Source organism: Strix aluco, chromosome W, assembly GCF_031877795.1.
Source record: "Strix aluco isolate bStrAlu1 chromosome W, bStrAlu1.hap1, whole genome shotgun sequence".
Lineage (NCBI taxonomy): Eukaryota > Metazoa > Chordata > Aves > Strigiformes > Strigidae > Strix > Strix aluco.
The window spans coordinates 36,737,779-36,759,023 of NC_133970.1; the positions used below are offsets into that span (position 1 = coordinate 36,737,779).

At 48.7% G+C, this 21,245-nt stretch overlaps 1 protein-coding gene across 3 annotated transcripts in view; it reads right to left on the minus strand.

Moving 5' to 3' along the window:
- Positions 1–21,245, minus strand: part of LOC141917805 (CBP80/20-dependent translation initiation factor-like) — a 215,477-nt gene that overhangs the window by 12,330 nt on the left and 181,902 nt on the right. For 2 of the 3 annotated variants that reach the window (XM_074811346.1, XM_074811345.1), the window contains exon 11: positions 16,031–16,186. In XM_074811346.1, the coding sequence (XP_074667447.1) occupies positions 16,031–16,186 (156 nt within the window). Of the gene's footprint in view, positions 1–8,376; positions 8,673–16,030; positions 16,187–21,245 lie in introns of those variants that run through there. The other variant, XM_074811347.1, reaches the window with a different exon arrangement.

A 21,245-nucleotide genomic window follows, 5' to 3' on the forward strand; every position in this document is an offset into this window, starting at 1 on the left:
GTGAAGGTGCGCCATGTGGACGCCCATATACCCAAGAGTCGGGCCACTGATGAACACCAACATAACCAGCAGGCAGACCAAGCTGCTAAGATCGAAGTGGCTCAGGTGGACTTGGACTGGCAGCGTAAAGGTGAACTGTTCATAGCCCGGTGGGCCCATGAGACCTCGGGCCACCAAGGCAGAGATGCAACATACAGGTGGGCTCGAGATCGAGGGGTGGACCTCACCATTGACACCATCGCAGAGATCATCCATGGATGTGAGACGTGTGCTGCAATCAAACAAGCCAAAGGGGTGAAGCCCCAGCGGAATGAAGATCGATGGATGAAATATAAATATGGAGAGGCCTGGCAGATCGACTACATCACACTGCCACAGACCCGCCGAGGCAAGCGCCATGTGCTCACAATGGTGGAAGCAACCACTGGGTGGCTCGAAACTTATCCAGTGTCCCACGCCACCGCCCGAAATACCATCCTGGGCCTTGAAGAGCGAGTCCTGTGGCAACACGGCACCCCAGAGAGGATTGAGTCGGACAATGGGACTCACTTCCGAAATAACCTCATAGATGCCTGGGCAGAAGAACACGGCATCGAGTGGGTCTACCACTGTACCGGGTCTGGCTGAGCCAGAATTGCTTTTCCCCTGTAGCAGCCCTCATGGTGCTGTGTTTTATGTTGGGAGCTGGCAGGGTGTTGATAGCACCCTGGTGTTGTGGCTACTGCTGAGTAGTGCTTACACAGCACCAAGGCTCTTTCTGACATTTCCCCCCCACAGTGGGACGGGGTGGGCAAGATCTTGGGAGGGGACACAACCAGGACAGCTGACCCGAACTGACCAAAGGGATATTCCAGACCATATGACGTCTGCTCAGTATAAAGCTGGGAGAAAGGAGGAAGGGGGTGGGGTCACCCTTGGTCCTCCGAGGCAACCACTACGCGTATTGGAGCCCTGCTTCCTGAGAAGGCCCGACATCGCCTGTTCATGGGAAGTAGAGAATAAATCTGTTTTCTTTTTTTTGCTTCCACGCGCGGACCTTTGCTTCGCTTTGCTTATATTAAAACTTCTGTTGTTTTACCCACAAGGGTTGTTTTGTTTTCCTATCTTATTTTCTTTCCCCTCTTTGCCCTGTTGAGAAAAAAAGGGGAAGGGGGGGGAAGTGATAGAGTGACTTGGTGGGTACCTGGCATTTAGCCAAGGTCAAACTACCACAACCACATCCCCTACCATGCACCAGCCTCTGGGAAGATCGAGCGCTACAATGGACTGTTAAAAACTACATTGAGAGCAATGGGGGGTGGAACCTTCAAACACTGGGACACACATCTGACAAAGGCCACTTGGTTAGTGAACACAAGAGGATCTGCCAATCGAGCTGGCCCGGCTCAGTCAAAACTTCCACGTGTTGTGGACGGGGATAGAGTCCCTGTGGTGCGCATGAGGGACCTGCTGGGAAAAATGGTCTGGGTTAGTCCTGCGCCGGGCAAAGGCAAACCCATCCACGGGATTGTTTTTGCTTAAGGACCTGGGTGCACCTGGTGGGTGATGCAAAAGGATGGAGAGGTCCGATGCGTGCCACAAGGGGACTTGATTGTGGGTGAAAACACACCGTGAGTTATACTGTGCTTTTGTCAATTTTCCTCTGTTAATGCTAATTGCTAAATGGCAACTGGATGTGACGCGCATGGTATAGAATAAAAGGGTGGATTATGTCCTGGATTAGCCAGGATAGGGTTAAGTTTCCCCAGCAGTGGGGGAGGAAGCTCTAGCCGGGTTATTCATATGCCATGCTGATGTCACGTCCAGGCGCCAGAGCGCGGGAAGAATCGGTGATCGCGTGGGGTTGGCGCTGCCGGGTTTTCTCTCACTGCTATATTGGTAGATATTTTGCCCTGTTCATTGTTATTACTGTTATTGTTATTGTTATTGTTGTTGTTTGTTGTGTTGCTATTGCACTGCTGTATTAAACCTTTCCTTATCTCAGATCGGGGCTTTGTATTTCACTCCCTTTGTGGGGGAGGGGCAGAGGCCACGTGGTCTCAGACCCCGGCAGGGGCTAAACCATTACAATCAGGGAAAGGCAAACTTTGGAAAAGTGGCTGGCCTGATTAAAACTGTCCATATAAAAATAGCTCAGTGTAACTAACTGTGCTCCAAAATCACATTCTTTAGTTAAAATCACAGTTCTGATTCTTAGCCTTATCATCTCTCCTTCCCACTCTCATTTTTTCATGTTTCCTTTCCTTTACAAATAAAGTCCTATTTGTTTACCAGCTCCACAATTGCTGAAAAATGGATAGGAAAAGAAAGAGGTAATTCAAGGAATTATCATTGCTCTCAAAGTTTTGTCTTCACCCTCTTCTGTTTTCAGCAGACAGCAGTTTGTTTGCTTTGAAGACGATGTTTACAGCATCTCAATGAGCATGCAGTCCACTGGGTTTTATCCTGCATTAGCCAAAGGTTCAGCCAGGGGTTTGAAGACATGCAACAGTTACCCGCCCCTCCCCCCCAGTTTATCTTTCTGCTGAGTTGTTTGGAAAATGTTAGTTGAGCCCAAGCCGCATGCTCTGAGATAAGTTCTCACAAACAATTCAGAGATTCTTTGCAAAAAATCGAGATTATTTTAAACACAACAACAATAAGGGAAAAAAAATCAATTAGGGAGAAATATAAACAGGCAGTAGTCCAGAAATTCACTCCTGGGGTATTTAGCTTGTTAGCATGTCATGAAGCAGGGCTGCAAATTAAATATATATTCACCTTTCCTATTTTTTCTATTCTTTAGTAAAGAACATAATGTGAAAATTAAAGCATGAAAAGTGGAGATAGGATTGATTAGAAAGGACCTATGGTGGCCCGACTCCAGCCCTTCCTCTGCTGTGGTCTCCTCGATGATCCTGCTCTCTGCCAGGAATACATGGTCAGGGAAAGGCTACAACTTCACTTGGGCTTTCCTTGCCCCAGCTTCCCACCCACAGAGTTGGGACACGCTTCCCTACCTCAGAAGGTGGTTGTGAGGATGAACGTGACACTGTCAAGTGCTCAGATATTTGGCTAATGAGGAATAGTCTTATCTACCTATGATGAAACAGAGACTATATCCTGCCCCCAGACTTGGGTAGGCACCCTCTACTTTCACACTGCCCTCCTGGACCTCATCTGACGTGACTTGGCCAAACAAGGAGAATGCATGTGCTCTATCTTGTCCATCAGGGTACCATGTGCACCACCTTGTCCCCTGAGGCACCATGTGCTCCCCCTCATCCATCCAAGCACCATGTGCTCCATTGCTCCATCGAGGCACCGTGTGCTCAACCTTGTCCACCCAGACACCATGTGCTGGACTGCTCCATCAAGGCAGCAAGAGATAACAGTCCCAAGGGCCACAGTTCAACCTCTGCCTATGATATGTGGGTTGGGGAGGCCCACAACCTGCCCACCAAACCCAGGCATGGCCCTGCACAGCAGAGCAGGGCCCAGCAAGCAGATCTGCTGGTGCTTTGGGAACCAGAGTCCAAGTCCATGCCCACAGATGGTTGTCAGCCACCTGCATCAGTGCAACGGTCCGAAGTCAGGAAGATCAAAAAGATGTCACTGTTTCTCTGCATGTTCCTGATTATAACAATGTTTCTAGTGTGATGGAGATGGGCTCTGGAGTTTCCTCGGGGTGTAGGCACCAGCTATCTGCTGCTGACCCCTGCATGCTCGGACAGGAGGAGATCAAGGAGCCCAGTTCGCTGTCCCTAGCCTGGCATGGGCACTGAACTGCTGCTGAAGGCAGACAGCAAGGGTTGCACTACAAGGACTATGCTGCCTGGGGTCCTGCCATCGATGTCCTCACCCACCGATGATGTCGCGCATGTATTTCTCAAAGGGTGCTTCATTTCCACCCATGGCTGCCCCATGTGAGCACCAGGCACCCCAAAGCAGCGGGGTGGTTGCTTCAGCAAGAGCACAGCATTTCCCAAAGCTCTTTGACTCCTGTGTCAGCCCTGATGGCACTGCAAGAAAAAAATGGTGCAAACGCTTCAAGACCTCCAGGGAAATCACAACCCTGAAGTACTGGCACTTGCATGACCATAAACCTGAACCCAACCAATTGCATTCATCGTTTGCAATCTAATTTACTTAAAATATTTTAACCTAAACATGCTATACCCATTAAATTAGCACTCCCACATTGGAATTATTATTTATTTAACTATTTATAACTGCTCGTCCCTGCTGTGTGAATCTGGCCAAATCCCACCATGGGCACCATCCTATCCCTCTCCACTAGGTTCCCACACAGTTCAAACCGGCTGATGAACGTGGACAAGGGAATCAAAAAAGGTGTGCGAGGCAGACAACAGGGCAGGTGAGCTGAGACTCACACGCTTCTTGGTTTAACCTGTAATCATCCCCCAGGGGCTGGGGCTATCTTCGAGAAAAACTTCCCTTTGCTCTCCAGACGGTTTTCCCTGTATTGAGCGAAGCCAGGCAACGAAAGCAGCAGTTCCTGCTGGAAAGCAGACAAAGAGTCTGCTTGATTTCCTAAGAGAGGAGGCTGCATGCCAGAATCTGCCTGACCAGTCATATAATACCCAACCCCAGTTGTGAAAGGCTTCTCACTTTTTTTTTCTGGTGCTGGACTAGCAGCTTTGCAGAATGGTGGAAGATATTGGGATTCCTCTCTTCCAAATTTCTGTGTCCTGCTGAGAGGTGGATCACTGGGCAAGGTCCTCTGTGAGGCCAATGCGCCCAGGTGGGCTCTGGGTGCTAAATATTTTCATAAGCAACCCAAAATAAATTGTAATGTCTATTCCTGGAAGTGCTGTGTGAGGTGGGGGAGCTGCAGTGCCTTGCAGGGTGGGTCTTGAGTGCAGCTGGTTTCTGTGGCATGCTACTGGGACCAGTCTCCCCTGGCCTCCATGGCCACAAAACCTGTTCTTTACATCTTTGCAGAGGTAAGCATCATAAGCTCCATGGGGTGGGCATGCAACAGCAGTTGAGGGGACAAAGAAGCTCCAAAACTGCAGCTGTGCTTCATCACAGAGAGAACCAGCTTGGTCCTCCTGAACAGCAATGGATGCACATGCATGTGGTGCAGACCACCAGGAGCAAACCAGAGAGCTAAGCTGATGGGATTCACATACCCACAAATATTTGGGTTTATTATATGCTCTCTGAGATCATCTGGGCTGCTGAGAAGCTAGAGTGCTTACTTGGTATTCTCAGGGGTGCCCATGCCACGAGCAGGACCAGAGAACCTGCCCACAATCCCTTATTACCAAACCGCACAGGTTTAATTGTGTTCTTCAGCAATTCACCCCAGGAGATGGAGTGGGAGCAGCCCAATGCATCCAGCTGCAATGATATTTCTCCTGCAAGGCACAGTACTAATTATTGTGTATGATATCACTTGCAAAATGACATATAAGCAACGCTTACCACAAATTACCTCTTAGCATGCAGTGTTTTCAGATGCTTTGGTGATGACTCCAGCGTGAAAGCACAGAAAGCTTAACAATATCCACCCAGAGCCATGGAGATGTTGGGATGTCTTTGAGACCCAGTGAAAGCTGGACTGACTGCAGCCCACATGCCGCTTGCCCCAGCTCCCCAACGGGCATCTCAGGTTCATCCATCCAGGTGGCAACAAGCATGGACATCCAGACAGCTTGGGGCATTAAGCTCCAGCCTTGCAACCACTCTGCGTTCCCTGCCCACAGGTATGCTTTTCATCTAACGTGTAGGTCATGAGGAGGTGCCTGACAGTATTCCCCCCAGGGAGTGTGGACCATGACCGCAGAAGAACCAATGTGTTGCAAACGCATCATCCAGGTGTAGCAACCAGCTCACTGGTATAAAATGAGGCAACATGTGAAAACAGAGACATATTTCAATTAGGAAGAAGGAAAAAAACAGCTACTTGTGCCACTCAGCTTAAGCAGAATGAACATACTGTACCTGAAAGGGCGCAGGAGAGATGGTGCTTCCCAGTCCTGTTTTTAACCAAAGGAGTCTTTGGGAAGAACCATGGCGGACTTTGTCCTCAACAAGATGGATCTGTTTCAGCTCCGTGGTCAGGATCATCACAGAGACCCCCTTATAAGAGGGCTTGTAAAAAAGATGGGGACAGACTTTTTAGTAGGGCCTGTAGCCATAGGACAAGGGGTAACGGTTTTAAACTAAAAGAGGGGAGATTCAGACTAGATAGAAGGGAGACATTTTTTATGATGAGGATGGTGAAACACTGGAACAGGTTGCCCAGAGAGGTGGTAGATGCCCCATCCCTGGATACATTCCAGGTCAGGTTGAACGAGGCTCTGAGCAACCTGATCTAGTGGAAGATGTCCCTGCCCATTGCAGGGGGGTTGGACTGGATGACCTTTAAAGGTCCCTTCCAATCCAAACCATTCTGTGATTCTATGGTTCTATGATCATCCCCTACAACCAGGAGCGCTGTTAAGGTGCAGGGAGTGCTGTCCTGCTGACACGGCTCTGCAGGCATTCTTGGTGGTCTAATGGACCACAGCTGGGGAACTCCTGCCCCAAAAACCTCCTGGAAGCCCTGCGGTCTGCTAGATGGGTCCTCCTGGGAGCACAAGCCAGTTCTGCTGCACTGCACAAGCTCTCTGCAGAAAGATATCAATAGCAATTTTCTGCTTTTCCAGTGGGCCCTTATCAACCTACTCTCGCAAGTCTTTAAGGAAGATGTCTGAGATAAGATCCATGGGACTGCTTGGCTGCTCTGCATGGGGAGAGTTACACACTTCTCTGAGCTACAAGCAATTGCTACAACTCCACTTTTCTTATTGTCTTAAGGCACGGAAACAGCCAAGACTGGGGAAAATGCAAAGTACAAACAAGGGTGTGGGGGATGAGTAAGTATGAAAAACTCCACCAGCAAGGCCAATTTCAGGATTTCTACAATCTGCTCCCATTAGAAGTATCAGCTCCTCGACCCAGGACATCAGAAGGGCTTGTTCGTGGGCTGATCCTGCACCCACCAACAAGCTGTGCCAGTGCCACCTTCTCTAAAGGGGTACCGAGGCCCTCTCTGAGCATACCCCGGGAGCTAGGGAAGTCAGGTGAGACCTTTCCCTAGAGAAGAAACAAGTGAGCACTTGGAAACAGAAGCCCTTTAGAAGTCCACAGGCATAAGTAGCATCTTCTCTGCTCACCCATTTGATGCTGAGGTTCGCAAAACACACAGTTTTGGGGAAAATCTTTCCTTTATGGAGCTGCCTGTGCTGATCTCTGCACAAGGCACAAGCTCTGCCATGCTCCAAAATGTTATTTGTTGGGCTCCAAAAATCCAGCTGAGCTGGGAGAGCGTCAGGCTGCATCCACTAGCAATGATGCTTCTCTCCACACATCCTTCTGCTCATGTCTCTCTGGGGATCTTCAAGCCCACTAAAGATGCACAAGGTGCCACCAGCCAATGCATCTCATGGAGAGGTCCCTCTTCCCAGTTCCCTGACCAGGGTGGCCTGGTCTCAGCCTGGGTGAGAATATGCTGACAGCAACTCATGCTGCTCCATTAGGAAGAGGCCACCAGCATGGGTGCTGGTCCCACAAGCAGCTGCCCAGAGGAGGTGGCACAGGGGGGAAGGAGCTCTGGGATGGAGCTGCTCACGCCAGCATGGCTGCGTTGAGAGCTGTGTCCATAGGAGGCACTTTCCATAACATATTTTGGACAACTTGAAGGAGTTTGTTTGGTGGCACCTACTCTTTTTACAGTGATGTTCTGCTCTCAGCTGAGGAGGAAACTTCTGTTCTCCTATTACCCAAGCAGGACTCCCTGGGAGGATGGTAAGAAGAGATTAGTTTGTTTATTGCATCAAGTAAACCAAAATGTTGGTTATCCTCCTTGTCAGGCTCCTGAGGAACTCAGAGATACTTAACAGCAAATTGAATTAAGGCCAGAAGAACAAAACCCTGTACCCAGTCATGGGAAACTCCTCCTACTCCTTTCCACTGTAGACAAGGGAAACCATGAAACATGACTCTCTCCCCAGATCTGGAACAGCAGAAGGGATTCCTGTGAAGATGGAAACCATTAAGAGGCAATTACTGGAGACAATGATGAAGAAAATCTGGTCACTTATCAACCCAGACACTGCAGGCCAACAGTAGCCTGGTGGTGTGGTGGTTTAGTCCCTGCCGGGGTCCGAGACCACGTGGCCGCTGCCCCTCCCCCACAAAGGGAGTGAAATACAAAGCCCCGGGGCTGAGATAAGGAGAGGTTTAATACAACAGTGCAACAGCAACAAAACAAACAACAACAATCACAATAACAGTAACAGTAACAACAATGAACAGAGCAAGATATCAAACGATACAGCAGTAAGAGCAGAGAGATGGCATAACACACGCGATCACTGATTCTCCCATGCTCCCGCGCTTGGGTGCCAGGAGGTGACGTCAGCATGGTATTGAATAACCCATCTAGAGCTTCCCCCCACTGCTGGGGAAACTTAACCCTATCCTAGCTAAACCAGGACAGGTGGTTACACATCCCCTGGCTGGAGATGGACCTTCAGGATCTGAAGGTGGATGAGAGATAGACAGAACCACCCAGTCTGCATGCACAGGGAGACCGAGCCACCCAGACGGCCGGCTTCATCCTGCCTGTCCAAAGATATAATAATCCTGGGAGAGGAGGATGTGATCTCATCACAAGGGTCCTGAGGAAACAAAAAGCATGGAAAAAACCAGTGGTGAGACCATCGCGCTTGATTGCGACGGGCTCAACCCTGGCTTGCCGGACGCTCTCTGCTTTCCTGGCTCTGCGGAGGGAGAGAGCGCATGGCGGCAGACACAAATAGTTGTGTTTACATCCCATTGAAAGGGTTTTTGGGAACTAACAATGCCTGGTACAGAGGGCGAAGGAGAAAAACAAAGCCACACAAGGAGGAGGGACCATCCTGTGAGATGGTATCTAGCTTCATTTCTTTATCTGTCCTAATTGCTTCTTCTGCCTTCTCCATGGGTCCCAGAGAAACAAGGGTGGCATTTCCCCTCCCCTATTTAAAATACGCTATTACAGTTTTAATGCTGTGACTAAATGAGTCCTTCAGCTTTTCAAGAATATATGTTCCTTCACATAAAATACTCAACAAACAGAGCAGCTGGGCTCAAAGGCATTGTGCAGCCCTCCTTGTTTTAGTCTGTCCTCATCTGCTCCCAAATAATACCCACACTCCTTTTACCAGAGCAGCTATGGGTGGGTGTGGGTGTGTGTGTCTGGGTGCATGGGAGCTTTTTGCACAGCTATTTATTTATTTATTGCACAGCAGGCACGGAGGAACGGGGACATCCATCCCTTCTGGGAGTGTGGTCCTACAGACAGACACACACCTGTCTCTCCTCTTTGCAGATCCCTGCTCCCATCCACGGCTCTGAAGGTCTACATCACCCCACACATCAGTGTACACTGCTTGCTCCAAATCCCATACTTTTCTCCCAGCTCTTCCAGGTCTTCAGTCCTCCTCTTCTGGATTCCCACAACATTTCCTCACTTGTTTGTCCTCCCTATTTCTCCTTCCTTCCCATGTCCCTGACCCCAAGTCTCCTCTTTCTCCCTCCTTCCCTGGCATACCTTCCCTCTCATGTCTGCATCCCTCATCCCTCCTCCATCCTTTCCCCCTACAAACCACTTCCCAGTTTGTCCCAGTCCCACCAGACTGGATACCAAACCACTGATTTTTGCAGAACTAGATGGGGGAAACAGAAGGAGATATTTATGAGGAAATAAGTCCCCTTCTTCATAGAGGACTTATTTTCTCCAGTTAGATCTGGCCTTATGGAGCTACCTGGGTGGAAGGGTGGTGTGGGTTCAAGATCCATCCCCCTTGGTGCCTTTGCTCATTTGATAAAGGAAAAATTCTGTCTCATTCTCTGACTAGGAAAATAATCTTAAAAATCCTAGCATCTCATTACACTGTCAAAGACCCTTTTTTGACTCAAAAGCCTGATGCTTTTTAAAAAGTGAGAGTGATTAAAAAAAACCCCAACATATTAAGATACAATTTTCTTTTCCAAACAGCACCACCTTCTCCACTCATCTGACTGCAGTCGGGAAGGTTTTCCTCTCTTCCTCTGAAGGAGACAGTGAAAAGGCAGTGCCCTCTTGAAGTTTAGATGTTAATTTCAGTGTTAGTATATTTTGCTAAATTACACAGAATGACCCCAGGAGATAACAGGCACTAAGAGAAGGGAGGGGAGTGGATACCTGTCTACATGCTGCACGGCAGACTCAGATGTGGGGGAAAGGCAATTAGACAGGGAGTATTTATCCTCCCTGCACCACCACCCTGAGGCTTTCAGTTAGCAGTGTGTACCAAGGCAGGGAAGCAATGGGAGTGTGCCAAGATTTTAAATGATGCTGAAATGGGACCGTTTCTGCCAACCAGACTGGAGGTAGGAGACAACTCCTGCAGAGGAGCAACTGTTCTGCCTGCTGCCAGCCTGCCAGGTCTGCTCCCTGCTGCCTCTGTGGGGCTGATTCACCACTTCTGGGGGCTGCCCTCAGTCCCCAGAGTTGGTAATAAGACCATAAAAGCATGTCTCTTAGGTCAGGTCACATCTCCCTTATGGGTGGTCATTCTCAGGTTGATACCCCCAGGGTACCCACCCAGCCCTAGCAGCAATAACCTGCTCAAGCTGGAGGGACCTCCATGAATTGGTCCTGCAGCCACAGCCTCCTGCACGAAGGAGTTTTGCAGTTTAATTAGTCTCTCTGTGACTAGCTGCTTCCTGGAGTTTGCTCCAAACCTGCCCCAACAGCCCTGTCCGATGCACCTGTGAGTGCTGAGAGTGGGACGATGCCGCAGCAAGGCTGCTTCCTGTCACCCCTGGAATCCAATCCCCTTGTATCCAAGCTAGGACATCACAGGTGGACAACCAGATGGGTAAAAAAACTGGTGGGTTTGATGGTTGGGCTCAGAGGGTTATTGGGCTATTGGGTTACAACCCAACTCTGCCTAGAGGCCAGTGATGAGGAGTACTGAGGTGTCTATCCCAGGACCTGCCCTGTTTATGGTCTATCCTTAGCCATGATCTGGAGGAGGTGAGGAGCATGCTCTTGTGAGGTTTGTAGATGACCAGTGCTTGAGGAGCTGCCATCCAGAGGGACCTCAGCAGGCTGGAGGAAGGAGTCAAGAGGAACCTTAAACATTCAACAAGAAACAAGTCCTGCACAGGGGAAGAGCACAGGGGCATGAGTAAGAGGTGGGATAGGGTTATTATGGGGGGTGAGAGGGGGCAGAGCCCACCCTGTGTTGCTTGCCCTTGTGGGACCCTAATCAGCAAGGTGCCTTGAGGGGACCACAGTGACATCACCACCTGGCATCTTCTAGAGCTTTAGGTCCTGCAAGCCAGTTTTTCCACCTCTTTGATCTGCTGCCATAGGCAACTGCTCAGGTTACCTGGCTGTAAAGCCAGGTCTGACTGCTGAATGGCATCATAAAAATAAACAAATGCATCCAAAGCACCAACCACCTTGGCTGGAAGTGGCTCCTCCTGGCAGAGGGCTGGCAGGAAGGTGGCAGCTTCCAGACCCAGGGGCACCTCCTGGGTTGGTGTCCCAACAACATCCACTGAAGAGGAGATCGAGACACAAGAGGAGCCAAACCTCCCGACACTACTCATCTGTCCTGGCTTCTGCAGAGCATGACCATGGCTCCAAGCTGGCTACAATACTTCCTTCCCTGCAGACCACAGCCATCACCAAGAGCTGGGCCCTCAGGACCCAGTCTTAATGCTTCGCCTCCCCAGCAGCACCAGGAGATGAAGCAGGGAGGGCAGCGAGCTGGGCTGGCCCATGCCAAATCCATTGACACACACGCAGCCATGGGCAGCACAGAGCTGGATGAAGAACAGCCAGCTCCAACCATGCTTAGAAAAGAGATAGGAAAGGCCAAAGTGGTGATAATCAGTGAACAATAGATGGCAAATAATATTATTTATTATCTCTACATCTTCAGTAGACATGGGGCACTTGTTGCACCAGGCACAGGGCTCTGGAGTGTTCCTGCCCCACTGATGGTTCAGCTGACATTTGCTGGTCCCTGGTCTTAACCCATTTTCTACATTTTGCTGACTCTGCTGAAGGCCACAGAAAAGAAGAAATATGGCCAGGCTGCAAGAACCAAAGTCCCTTGGTTGTTCTCCTGGTTTTAGTTGGTTTTGGGGGATGTGCAACATGAAGTATTGTTGGAGCGGGGCTGAACGTGGCCCTCGGTGTTTGGGCATGGGGCAGAGGCTTCAGGGCAGCAAGGATGTCAGCATGTTCACTCCCCACCATCCTGGAGGGGCAGAAGGAGATGTACAGGGAGAAATTTGGTGTGGTTTTGCAAGATAAAGTGAGGCCAGAGTTGAGAGCACATGGGCTGTAGGACTGGGAAAAGAGTGGGACATCCCTCTTGCTTAGACCATCAAGCATGGGAGGCAGGACAACTTCCTAAAACTGCTAAAAGTGTTTTCATTGAGACAGATAAAAGACTTGCGGGGGAATGTGGTCCTGGAAGATGCCACCACTGGTCCCATGTAAGGACAGCCAGGGCTGGAATCTGGCAAGAGCCAAGCCCGTGGTGCCCTGGCTGCAGCACAACCATCCCTGGGGAAAGCCTTTCCCCAGGAACAACGCCTTCTTCCAGCTTGCCCTCGATTCCCTGAAGTTCCGAGGGAAGAACAGGAGGAAAGCTCTTTCTTTTATTTCTATTTGAGTTCTCTGCTTTGTTATTCTTTTCCCAGACTACCCAGATTTGATGGCTGCAATAGTCCTCTGGTTCTCATCTGCAAAGGGCTCCCCTCTGGTCACCATAAAAATCCCTCCTTTCCCCCAACTGCCTTCAATGTTGATCTTTGGGCTGAGCTTGGGCATCCATTTCCCTTCTCCAACCTAAACTATGCACTTTCCAAGCAGAAAAACGTGTTTTGATCCAAACCACCATCCAAACTCACTGTGCTCCATCAAACCATTTTAATGAGAGATAGACCCACCTTTTACTTCTCTTGGCAAACCATCTCTTTGCCTAAAATCCCAACGTTGACCCCACTAGATCTTGTTGTGAAGACAGTCTCTGCCTGTACAAATCTCACCCCAAACCCTCAGAATGGTTCTGGAAATTAAACTTTTTGATTCTTTGGGGATCTAGCTCCTGGGAGAGGCAGTCACCATGTCAGACACGGTGGTAGACCCTTCCTTCTCCCCTCACCCTGTTTTCCAGCAGGCAGCTTAGGCAATGAGCGCAGAGGAGGATGTGGCAGAGGCCCCCAGGACGGGGACTATGTGTGGACCATGTTTGTGCCAAGGGGCACAGCCACTCCCTTGGCTCCTGAAACCTTGCCCAGGCAAAGCGGCAGCTCTGACCCAAATTTCCTTTGCCGTGATTAAACACCCGTTCCTGTGGCTGACATCAAAATGCAGCCATCTGTCTGCTTCCCTGAGGACGGTGATGAATGTTGGTTCAATTAGCCAGCAAATCCCAGCATTTATCATTCCAGCCTTGCTGAAATGAACTTCTCTTTTGATTTTTTTTTTTCCCCAGCCCAAAAAACCAACCCACACTGCTCAATAAATAACACCAGCATTGCCACCTGATGCCCCAGCCACGTCCCCAGCTCCTCCTCACTGGGCTACCCAGCACGGATGTCCTCACTGCCATCCTCGCTTCCTCCCACCTGGCCCAGCTCCACAACTAATGATGGTGTTAATAAGCTTTTATTTGGGGGGAAAGGAGCTGGAGAGAGGAAGCTTTGCAGGGGGAAGGGAAGAGACATTCCTGCCTCATTTATCAGGCAACTTTTCCCTTCCTCTTGCTCACTCCCTCGCTGACCTTTGGCTGAGTCTGCCAAAGCTATAAAGGAAAAGGGAAAATGGAAAAAAAAAAAAAAAAGACAGAGAAAAAAAAAAAAGCAAGAGGAGCTGAAAGGACAGGCAGAGGGAGAGATGTTATCATCTCGCCTCTGGTAATGTTTTATCCTCAAAGGATGGGTGGATGGAGGCAGAGGGAGCTAAGCATGATTGTGGGCAACATGGAGGGGCTTTTCTGGGGGATGCCCAAGGGGGAAGGAGTTAGGAGTGAGGGGCTGAGATTGTACACCAGGATGTATGTGCTGATCAGCAGGAAGGGGAAAAAAACCATGGTGAGTGCTACTACACCTTGTGAACCTGTCCCGAGGCAAGTGGAGGTGCCAAAGCTTATAGGCCATGCTGACACCCCCTCCTGCCCTGGGACACCAGCCTATGTGTTTCATGAAGCTTATCAAGGGATGAGCACTCTGCACAATCAGGGAGTTTCCATCATCTCTTGGAGCACCCAGCAGGGCCAGCCTGTGCAAATGTCCCTGTCCTCTCCTGGGTGCAGCTGGAAGAGCTCACCACTACCTCCTTGGCTGTGTCTACAGCCTGGCTTTGGCTCTGGCAACCATCTCAGTGCATGGCACCTATCACGGCTGATAAATAGGTGGTTCTGTTCTCCTGGGTTGGCCCTGTGTATCAGGATTAGCTGACAGTGGCAAAAAATGGCGGCAAGACGAAAACCCATCCCAGAGCCATGGAAGAGGAATATTGTGAGTCAAGGTCACAACCCTGCAGAGTGAGCAGTCACAGATCAACTATTTTGGGGCAGAAGACCTGGAAGACTCAGGCTCACCCATGTAAGCTAAGCTAAGAGTCTTCTTCTCTGACAAATGACACCACGGGGACAGAGCTGTCCTGCTAAGGAACAGAGAGAGGTATTTTTAAGAAGCAAATTTATGCATGATGTTTTGATTAGTAAAGGCTTTTAATGAAGCTTCCCTGTAGCAAAAAATATCCCTGATACGTGAAATTCATGTCCTTCTGCACACCTCTAGATCACCACTGTGTCCCTACATACTGGCAAGGTGACAAGAGGGACCATGACGGAATGGTGAGGGCAGACAGGAGTGGGCAGGGAAAAATCCTGGCAGAATCAGGGCTGGGTTGTGTCATGACTGTGATGGGAAGTGGAGGGAAACGGGGACTTTGCTAGATGCCAAGATCTTCCCCATAAGGTGACACATACCACTGTGGGCAGAGATTTTGGGGAAGTTAGGCTATTCTTAGCATCCCTCTCCCACTTCCTCCTCTGGATATGTGTGCCTCGTCACGATGTGTGGAGTCTTCCTCACTGCTACAGTCACTGTCTGTGAACCCTACCCACAATATTACTGCAAAGACAAAATGTTTATGATGTGTTTGCATTCAGAGAAAACTTCCCATGCATGTAAAAAAGTCATCGCTGACAGTTTCTTTATCCTTCTGTTGCCCAAGGTCTAGCAGAGAACTTATTTTACAGCGAGTTATTTATGGCCTGACAGAAGCACTACTGACAATTTGAGATTCACAGCTCCAACCTTGGGCAACAAGGCAGATTTTTCTGAGAAAGTCTTCTACAGACAGCATCAGGAGACAAAACCATCTTTAAAATAGGATGGGGGAAAGCCCTCTCCTTCTCTATTGAACATTAACACTTGAGTTGCCTTTTCTGTTTGTCCTCACCAAGGTTTATGCCACCAGCCTGAACCATGGGGAGCTCAGGCTCTGAAATGTCCCCAACTTTGGTTGCAGGACTGGGTTTCTGCTGTACTAGGTGAGGAGTAAGGACATATGGGACCTCACCTCTCTCCCTCTTTCCTCCTGTCAGTCTGTCTCATCTATCCAGGTGGCTTCACCTGCTTTTAAGAAGCTTTTAAAATCCCTTTGGTGGGGATTTTTGCAACGTTGGGATTTGCAAACTCAAACGTTGGGTTTGCAATCCCAACTGTTGAGCTTTGCAAACTCTTGGACAAAGGGGTCTTGCTTGGAGCACGTGCTTTTAATTACCAGAAACATGGTATGCAGGAAAAGCCAAGCATCCCTGCAGATGCAGGTACTTTTGGGGTGAGAAGTGTTGATGCTGGCAAAGCAAACCTCTAGGAATCATAAAGCAAATATCTATGAATCATGGGCACCTCAGCACTGCAACGCAATGGCTTGGCCCGTCAGTGAAGAAGAACAATCTCTGAAGGCATTTACCTCCCTGAGACAGGTATAAATGGGGCAGACAAGGACTCGAAAGGGCTCTCCAGTGCTGCTCCTCATGGTGCCAAAGACTTCGCAGAGAAAGGTGATGAATCCCAGCCAGTGCTCCACATCCTGCTGCTGCAACTCCTCCCTCATGGTGAAATCCTTCTGCAAGAGGGACAGAGACAACAGGCTGCATCAGCAAAACCGCATCGCCATGGGAGAGGCAACGGCTGTCTAGAGAGAGAATTAGGAGGAAACTGAAACTCAGGGTGGGGGGAGGAAGACAGACAGACTGACTCTTTAGTAACAGCGGGGAGATAACGCACACAGAGTGGCTGGAATTTCAACATAACAAAGCCACCAGAAAGCAGGTACTGTAGAAATATCACCAACCCCTGCAATAACTGTCACGGCTTGTGCTAGAGATGGCGTCCTCTGTGCCCTGCCCTCCCCCTCAGACAGACACAGGGACTCTTTTTCATATGCACAACCAAGATTAAATACAAGCAGCAACGAAGAGGTTAAATGAAATGCAGGAGGAACGCTGGTGGCCATGCTGGGCTTGGTGGTCCAGGTGGACCTGACCAGCCCATTCATTCCAGTATCTTCAGCAGACCCAGTGTCTGGCCAGGGGCATCCTAATGGCCTGGTTGCTCCCTGGGGTCTCACAAAATTATGGCAGAGACTGTCTCCCTGACCAACCAGAAGAAGATCAGGGCAGCCCGGGCTTGGCATTAAAATGTCACCCTGCTCCTGAGCTGATGGTTGCCATGACCAAGGATTATCCGAATGACGTTATTTATGAAGCAACGTCAGGAGGAAGTGTGCAGGGACATAGCTGCCTCCCCATCAGTCCTCCAGCTGGGGAGAAAAAAAGGGGTTTGCCTGAAGGCAGGATATGAAAAGGGTTGTATGTGTTGGGTGTGTGTGGCAAAGAGCAAGGGGCAACACAGAAAAGCAAATAAAAACCTTTCTAGGAGATGGCACAGGAGAGTGCATCGCACTCAGAGCCAAGAGGGTTTCCCTGGGCTCTCAGTGATGCTGAAGAGTTTCTTGCAAGATGTCCCACGTGACTTTGCTTGTTTTTCTCTATAGTGACCTTTCCTTGGTATTAAAAATTAGTAGACACTAAGTAGGGGAAAATTCAAGAACAGGACAAGTTTGTTCTCAACACTGTGTGTTCCCAGTGTGGGTTGCACAACATTTGAAATCCAGCAACTAAATAAATTATCTTATATCTTTTTCATCTCAGTTTATTCCTACTGCCTGAGACAAAGGGCTCTGCTGCTGCAAATGCTCCAACCTGTAGCTGCACTCTGCAAAGTCAGGGAGATATAAAAGCTACCACACCAAAGTTTGCTCTCATCCCCTGAACAACACATGGGAGATCTTTCTTCTGAAACAAAGGTAAGCAAGTAAAGCAGCTTCTAAAGAAAGCCAGGCTGCACATCGGCCATGATCCCAGCAGGACCCATGACCCATCACGCTGGGCACGGAGAATGTGGAGAGCAACTCAATCGCTTTTCCAAAGGGTATGCAACCAAAACGGATGAGCCAGACCAACAGCGTAGGAGAGGTGAAGAGCTGGCTGGCAGCAAAGAGTGGCTCAGCAGAGAATAAAACCCATGTCCCACGTGCCCGGGGCATATCTAATGGAGCCGTGCCCTGACCTGCAGACCTCCGCACCACTGATGAGAAGCCTTGAGGAGGCTGAAGAGAGCTGAAACCAGACAGTCGGATCACTGCCCTGCCCAGTGAAGTTTATTTACTCTGGAAATGCCTCACGGAGTTATATAAAAGTAATCTGTGGATTGGCTTGCCCCATGCTTAGGTGGTGATGTCAGGGCAGTAAGCAAATTATCTTTCATCATTTTGGCTGTATTTTTAAACACAACTGTATTACTAATTTGGGGGTGCCCTGGCCTGTAGATAATCTGTGTGCGTTCACTGGATGACCTTCCTTCAGTGCCTATAGTTTAAAATAAAATGTATTTATACCAGGAAGCAGGGTTGACCTCCCTTCCCTTCTCTGCCTGGTTTGGGAGAAGAGTTCATTGGGAAACCATGTGGCAAGTGAGGGGATGCCAAGGGGACCTCTAAAGAAGTCTCATACAGGACAAGTTTGGGGTATAAACCTGAAGGCTAAGAATGTTAATCACGTTAGGCCTCACCATGTGTGATGGGTAGGTCAGGGGTGGCCCATGTTCAGGCATGATAGAGATGGGCAACGGCTCAGCCCATTCTCTGACATCCCCCGTTGGACCCTTTCTAAGCTTGGCTAAAGCTCCTCCAGCAATGGAAATAGAAACTGCCTTTATCCTGAGCCTCTCCACTCTTGCACCCAAGTGAAAGCCCACTCCTCATTTCAGTGTAGATGCAGCTCATGCAATGCTATCCTTTCTTGGCCCGGACATGAGAAATCTCCAAGACCAGGACCAAGCTAGAAGAGCCAAGAGGACTGGCGACTCCATGGGAGAGGAGGAAAATCCATCCTCTAGAATTTTTGGTGGGCAGCAGATTCAAGTGGAATGAGAAGCAGCATTTTGCCATCGGATCTAAGCCCTGCTCCAGCCCAGACAGCTGCAGATGAAAATTCATCCCTTGGGAGTTTGCCACACTTTTTTTAAGATGAGTACCAAATAATTTTTCCTCAGATCTGGGCCCACTGACTCATGGCTGACTCTGTCAGCAGCAAGTTAGAGGGCAAAAGTTTAGCATTGGATAGAAATGAGGGTTAATTTAAGCATTGCCACCTTCTGATGGAAAAAAAAGACACATTTGGGCTTGTTGCTCTGTAAACACAGGGCTCTTCCTCTGGCAGCACTGCTGTTTACTCAGTCATTGTCAAGGAGGCAGGAAATACTGAGTCAGAAATACTGCACAAAAAGAAATATATAACGTTTAGGTATCAGTGCTAGGCGATATATAAAAAGCTGAGAGAGGCTGTGCTAAATACTGGCAACGTGCTACAAGAGGTTGGAGCCTTAAATGGCTCTTTGAAAAGGGCCTGAGACAAATAAAATGGGTTGGAGGAGGGAGCTGGCGGGTAGAGTCTGGGACATTATCCATCCCTTGTCGCTCTCCTGGAGGCACACACCCTCCGCCTGCTCCCTCCTCAAACCCTCCTAGAAAGGGCTCCAATAAATGACATTTTGCACACTTAACATTGCTACATGATTCCCTGTTTATAATTTAATAATACTTGTATTTAGGTCCTGGCTTGGAGGAGGCTCTGGAGCATAGCTTTGCTTTCTGGGAGTATAGCCCAGTGTGATGAGTAGTTTTTAGCACTGGCGTTCAGAAGAGAAGCTCAGGAGGTGCTGGAGAAACCTGTGGCAGCACCAGGGAGTGATGGAACACCTCTGCCCACAGATGCTTGGGGTCTCACTGAGTGCCTCTGAAGCAGAGCTACCATCCACAGCTTCATCAGGAACATCTCACTCCACATGGACACCACCACACTGAAGTGCTAAGGCTTGGACAATAGGCCCAAGCCAGAGTTGACCTATAGATGAATCCTGTACATTTTATAACTGATAACCATTGTGCTAATAGGCATTATACTAAGTTATAGCAAACCAACTATTCTGATGTAAAAGGTGGGAATACTGAAGCTTGAGCAACAGGCCCTGAACTGAAACTGCTAACTCCGTATGTAGTCATTAGTGAAATATGCATAGAAGACGTAGCTTAAACATCATAAAACATGTCTATCTTGAATGTATCCTTATATTTCTTTATGTGTGAGCAAGATAACAAGGCCACAGAAACAGTTGTCTGGCCTTGTGACCTTGCTCATAAATTAACTAGATAAGCTGGGAAACTCCCTTAGCTTCTCCCTTAAGCCCTGGCCAGGCTCTGGGGGGAACCTAACGTGAGATGAAAACCAGATGTTTCCGCTTAAAACAAAGGTGCCAGCTATTCTGGCTTACTGATTTTTAGGTATATAAGGCTGGACCCGCTCACAGCGACTTTGGAAGCCTCACCTACGGGTGGACGCACCGCGTAGGATTTCCCACTTGCCGGGACAGGCTCTCCAAATCCTCGCTGTAACCGGGGCTGCCCAGCGACTGCGGGTCTGGATGATGGTAATGTATGCAAGTGGTGATGGATCTTTCTTAATCACTATTCTCTCTCTCTCTTGTAGTAATGATTTGATGCATTACCCTGTATTTTCCTATTTGTTTAAGTGCACTGTTCTGTCTTTTCTTACTGTATGTTTTCTGTATTATTCTGTTATATTATTTAGTTATTTCTAGTAAAATACGCCTGCTCTTTTCACTCTGGTGTCTGAGTTTAATTGATATCCCTGATCAGCAAAACATAAATTGGTGTCAGAAGTGGGATTCGACAAAAATGCCATTATTTAAAGTGACCATTGGATGTTTTAAATTGTATGAAAAGGTACCTATTGAAAAAGGAAAAGAAACTACAAATTCAAGTAAACGAGGGTGGATTTCGTTAACTGCATGTAGAAAACAACACCAGAGTAAGGAGAGGCTGTTGTTAGAGCGCTCCCAGATGGAGCGACAGAGATGTGATTTGCAGAGTCAAATAGTGATGTTGCAATGCCAGAATAAGTTGCTTGCTGATAAGCTGGATAGTTATCAGACAGTGGCGGAGAAAGCTGCGGTGCGAGTAGCACAATATAAGTATAGGAAAAGGAGAAGGTGTAAGAAAGTTCATGCGGTGATTGCAGAAGCGGGTGTGCAGTGGGATCCTGGTAGAGATCCTAATAGTGGGCAAGCTGTGAGGAAGGATATGATAGAGGATTATACACAGTATGAAGTAAATGATATAATTGAAAGATTTAAGCAGAGACCGGGGGAATCCTTGCTCTCTTGGATGGTGCGTTTGCAGGATCAGGGAGTGGCAGGGGTAACCCTAGACGCAGGAGATTCTAAAAAGTTTTTGATTTTAAGTTCAAATGCTTTTGTGCAGGATACATTTCGAAACAACGATCAGGATATTAATTTGTTAACACTGGCTGCTCTGGGATGTAATACCAAATATCCTCCAGAGAATGATTGGCTGGCATCTGACCGGCAGTGGTTTGCTTTGCGGGGTTGTAGACAGCGACTGAAAGAGGAAGGGATGAAAGCAGCTATTTTTGTAGGAGACGCTGACTTTATGATGTGGCATCCTTTGTCAGTCACTATGAGAAACAGAGTGATTCAAACCGTTCCACTGGCATATAAAAATGTAATCATGCCCCTTTGCATTA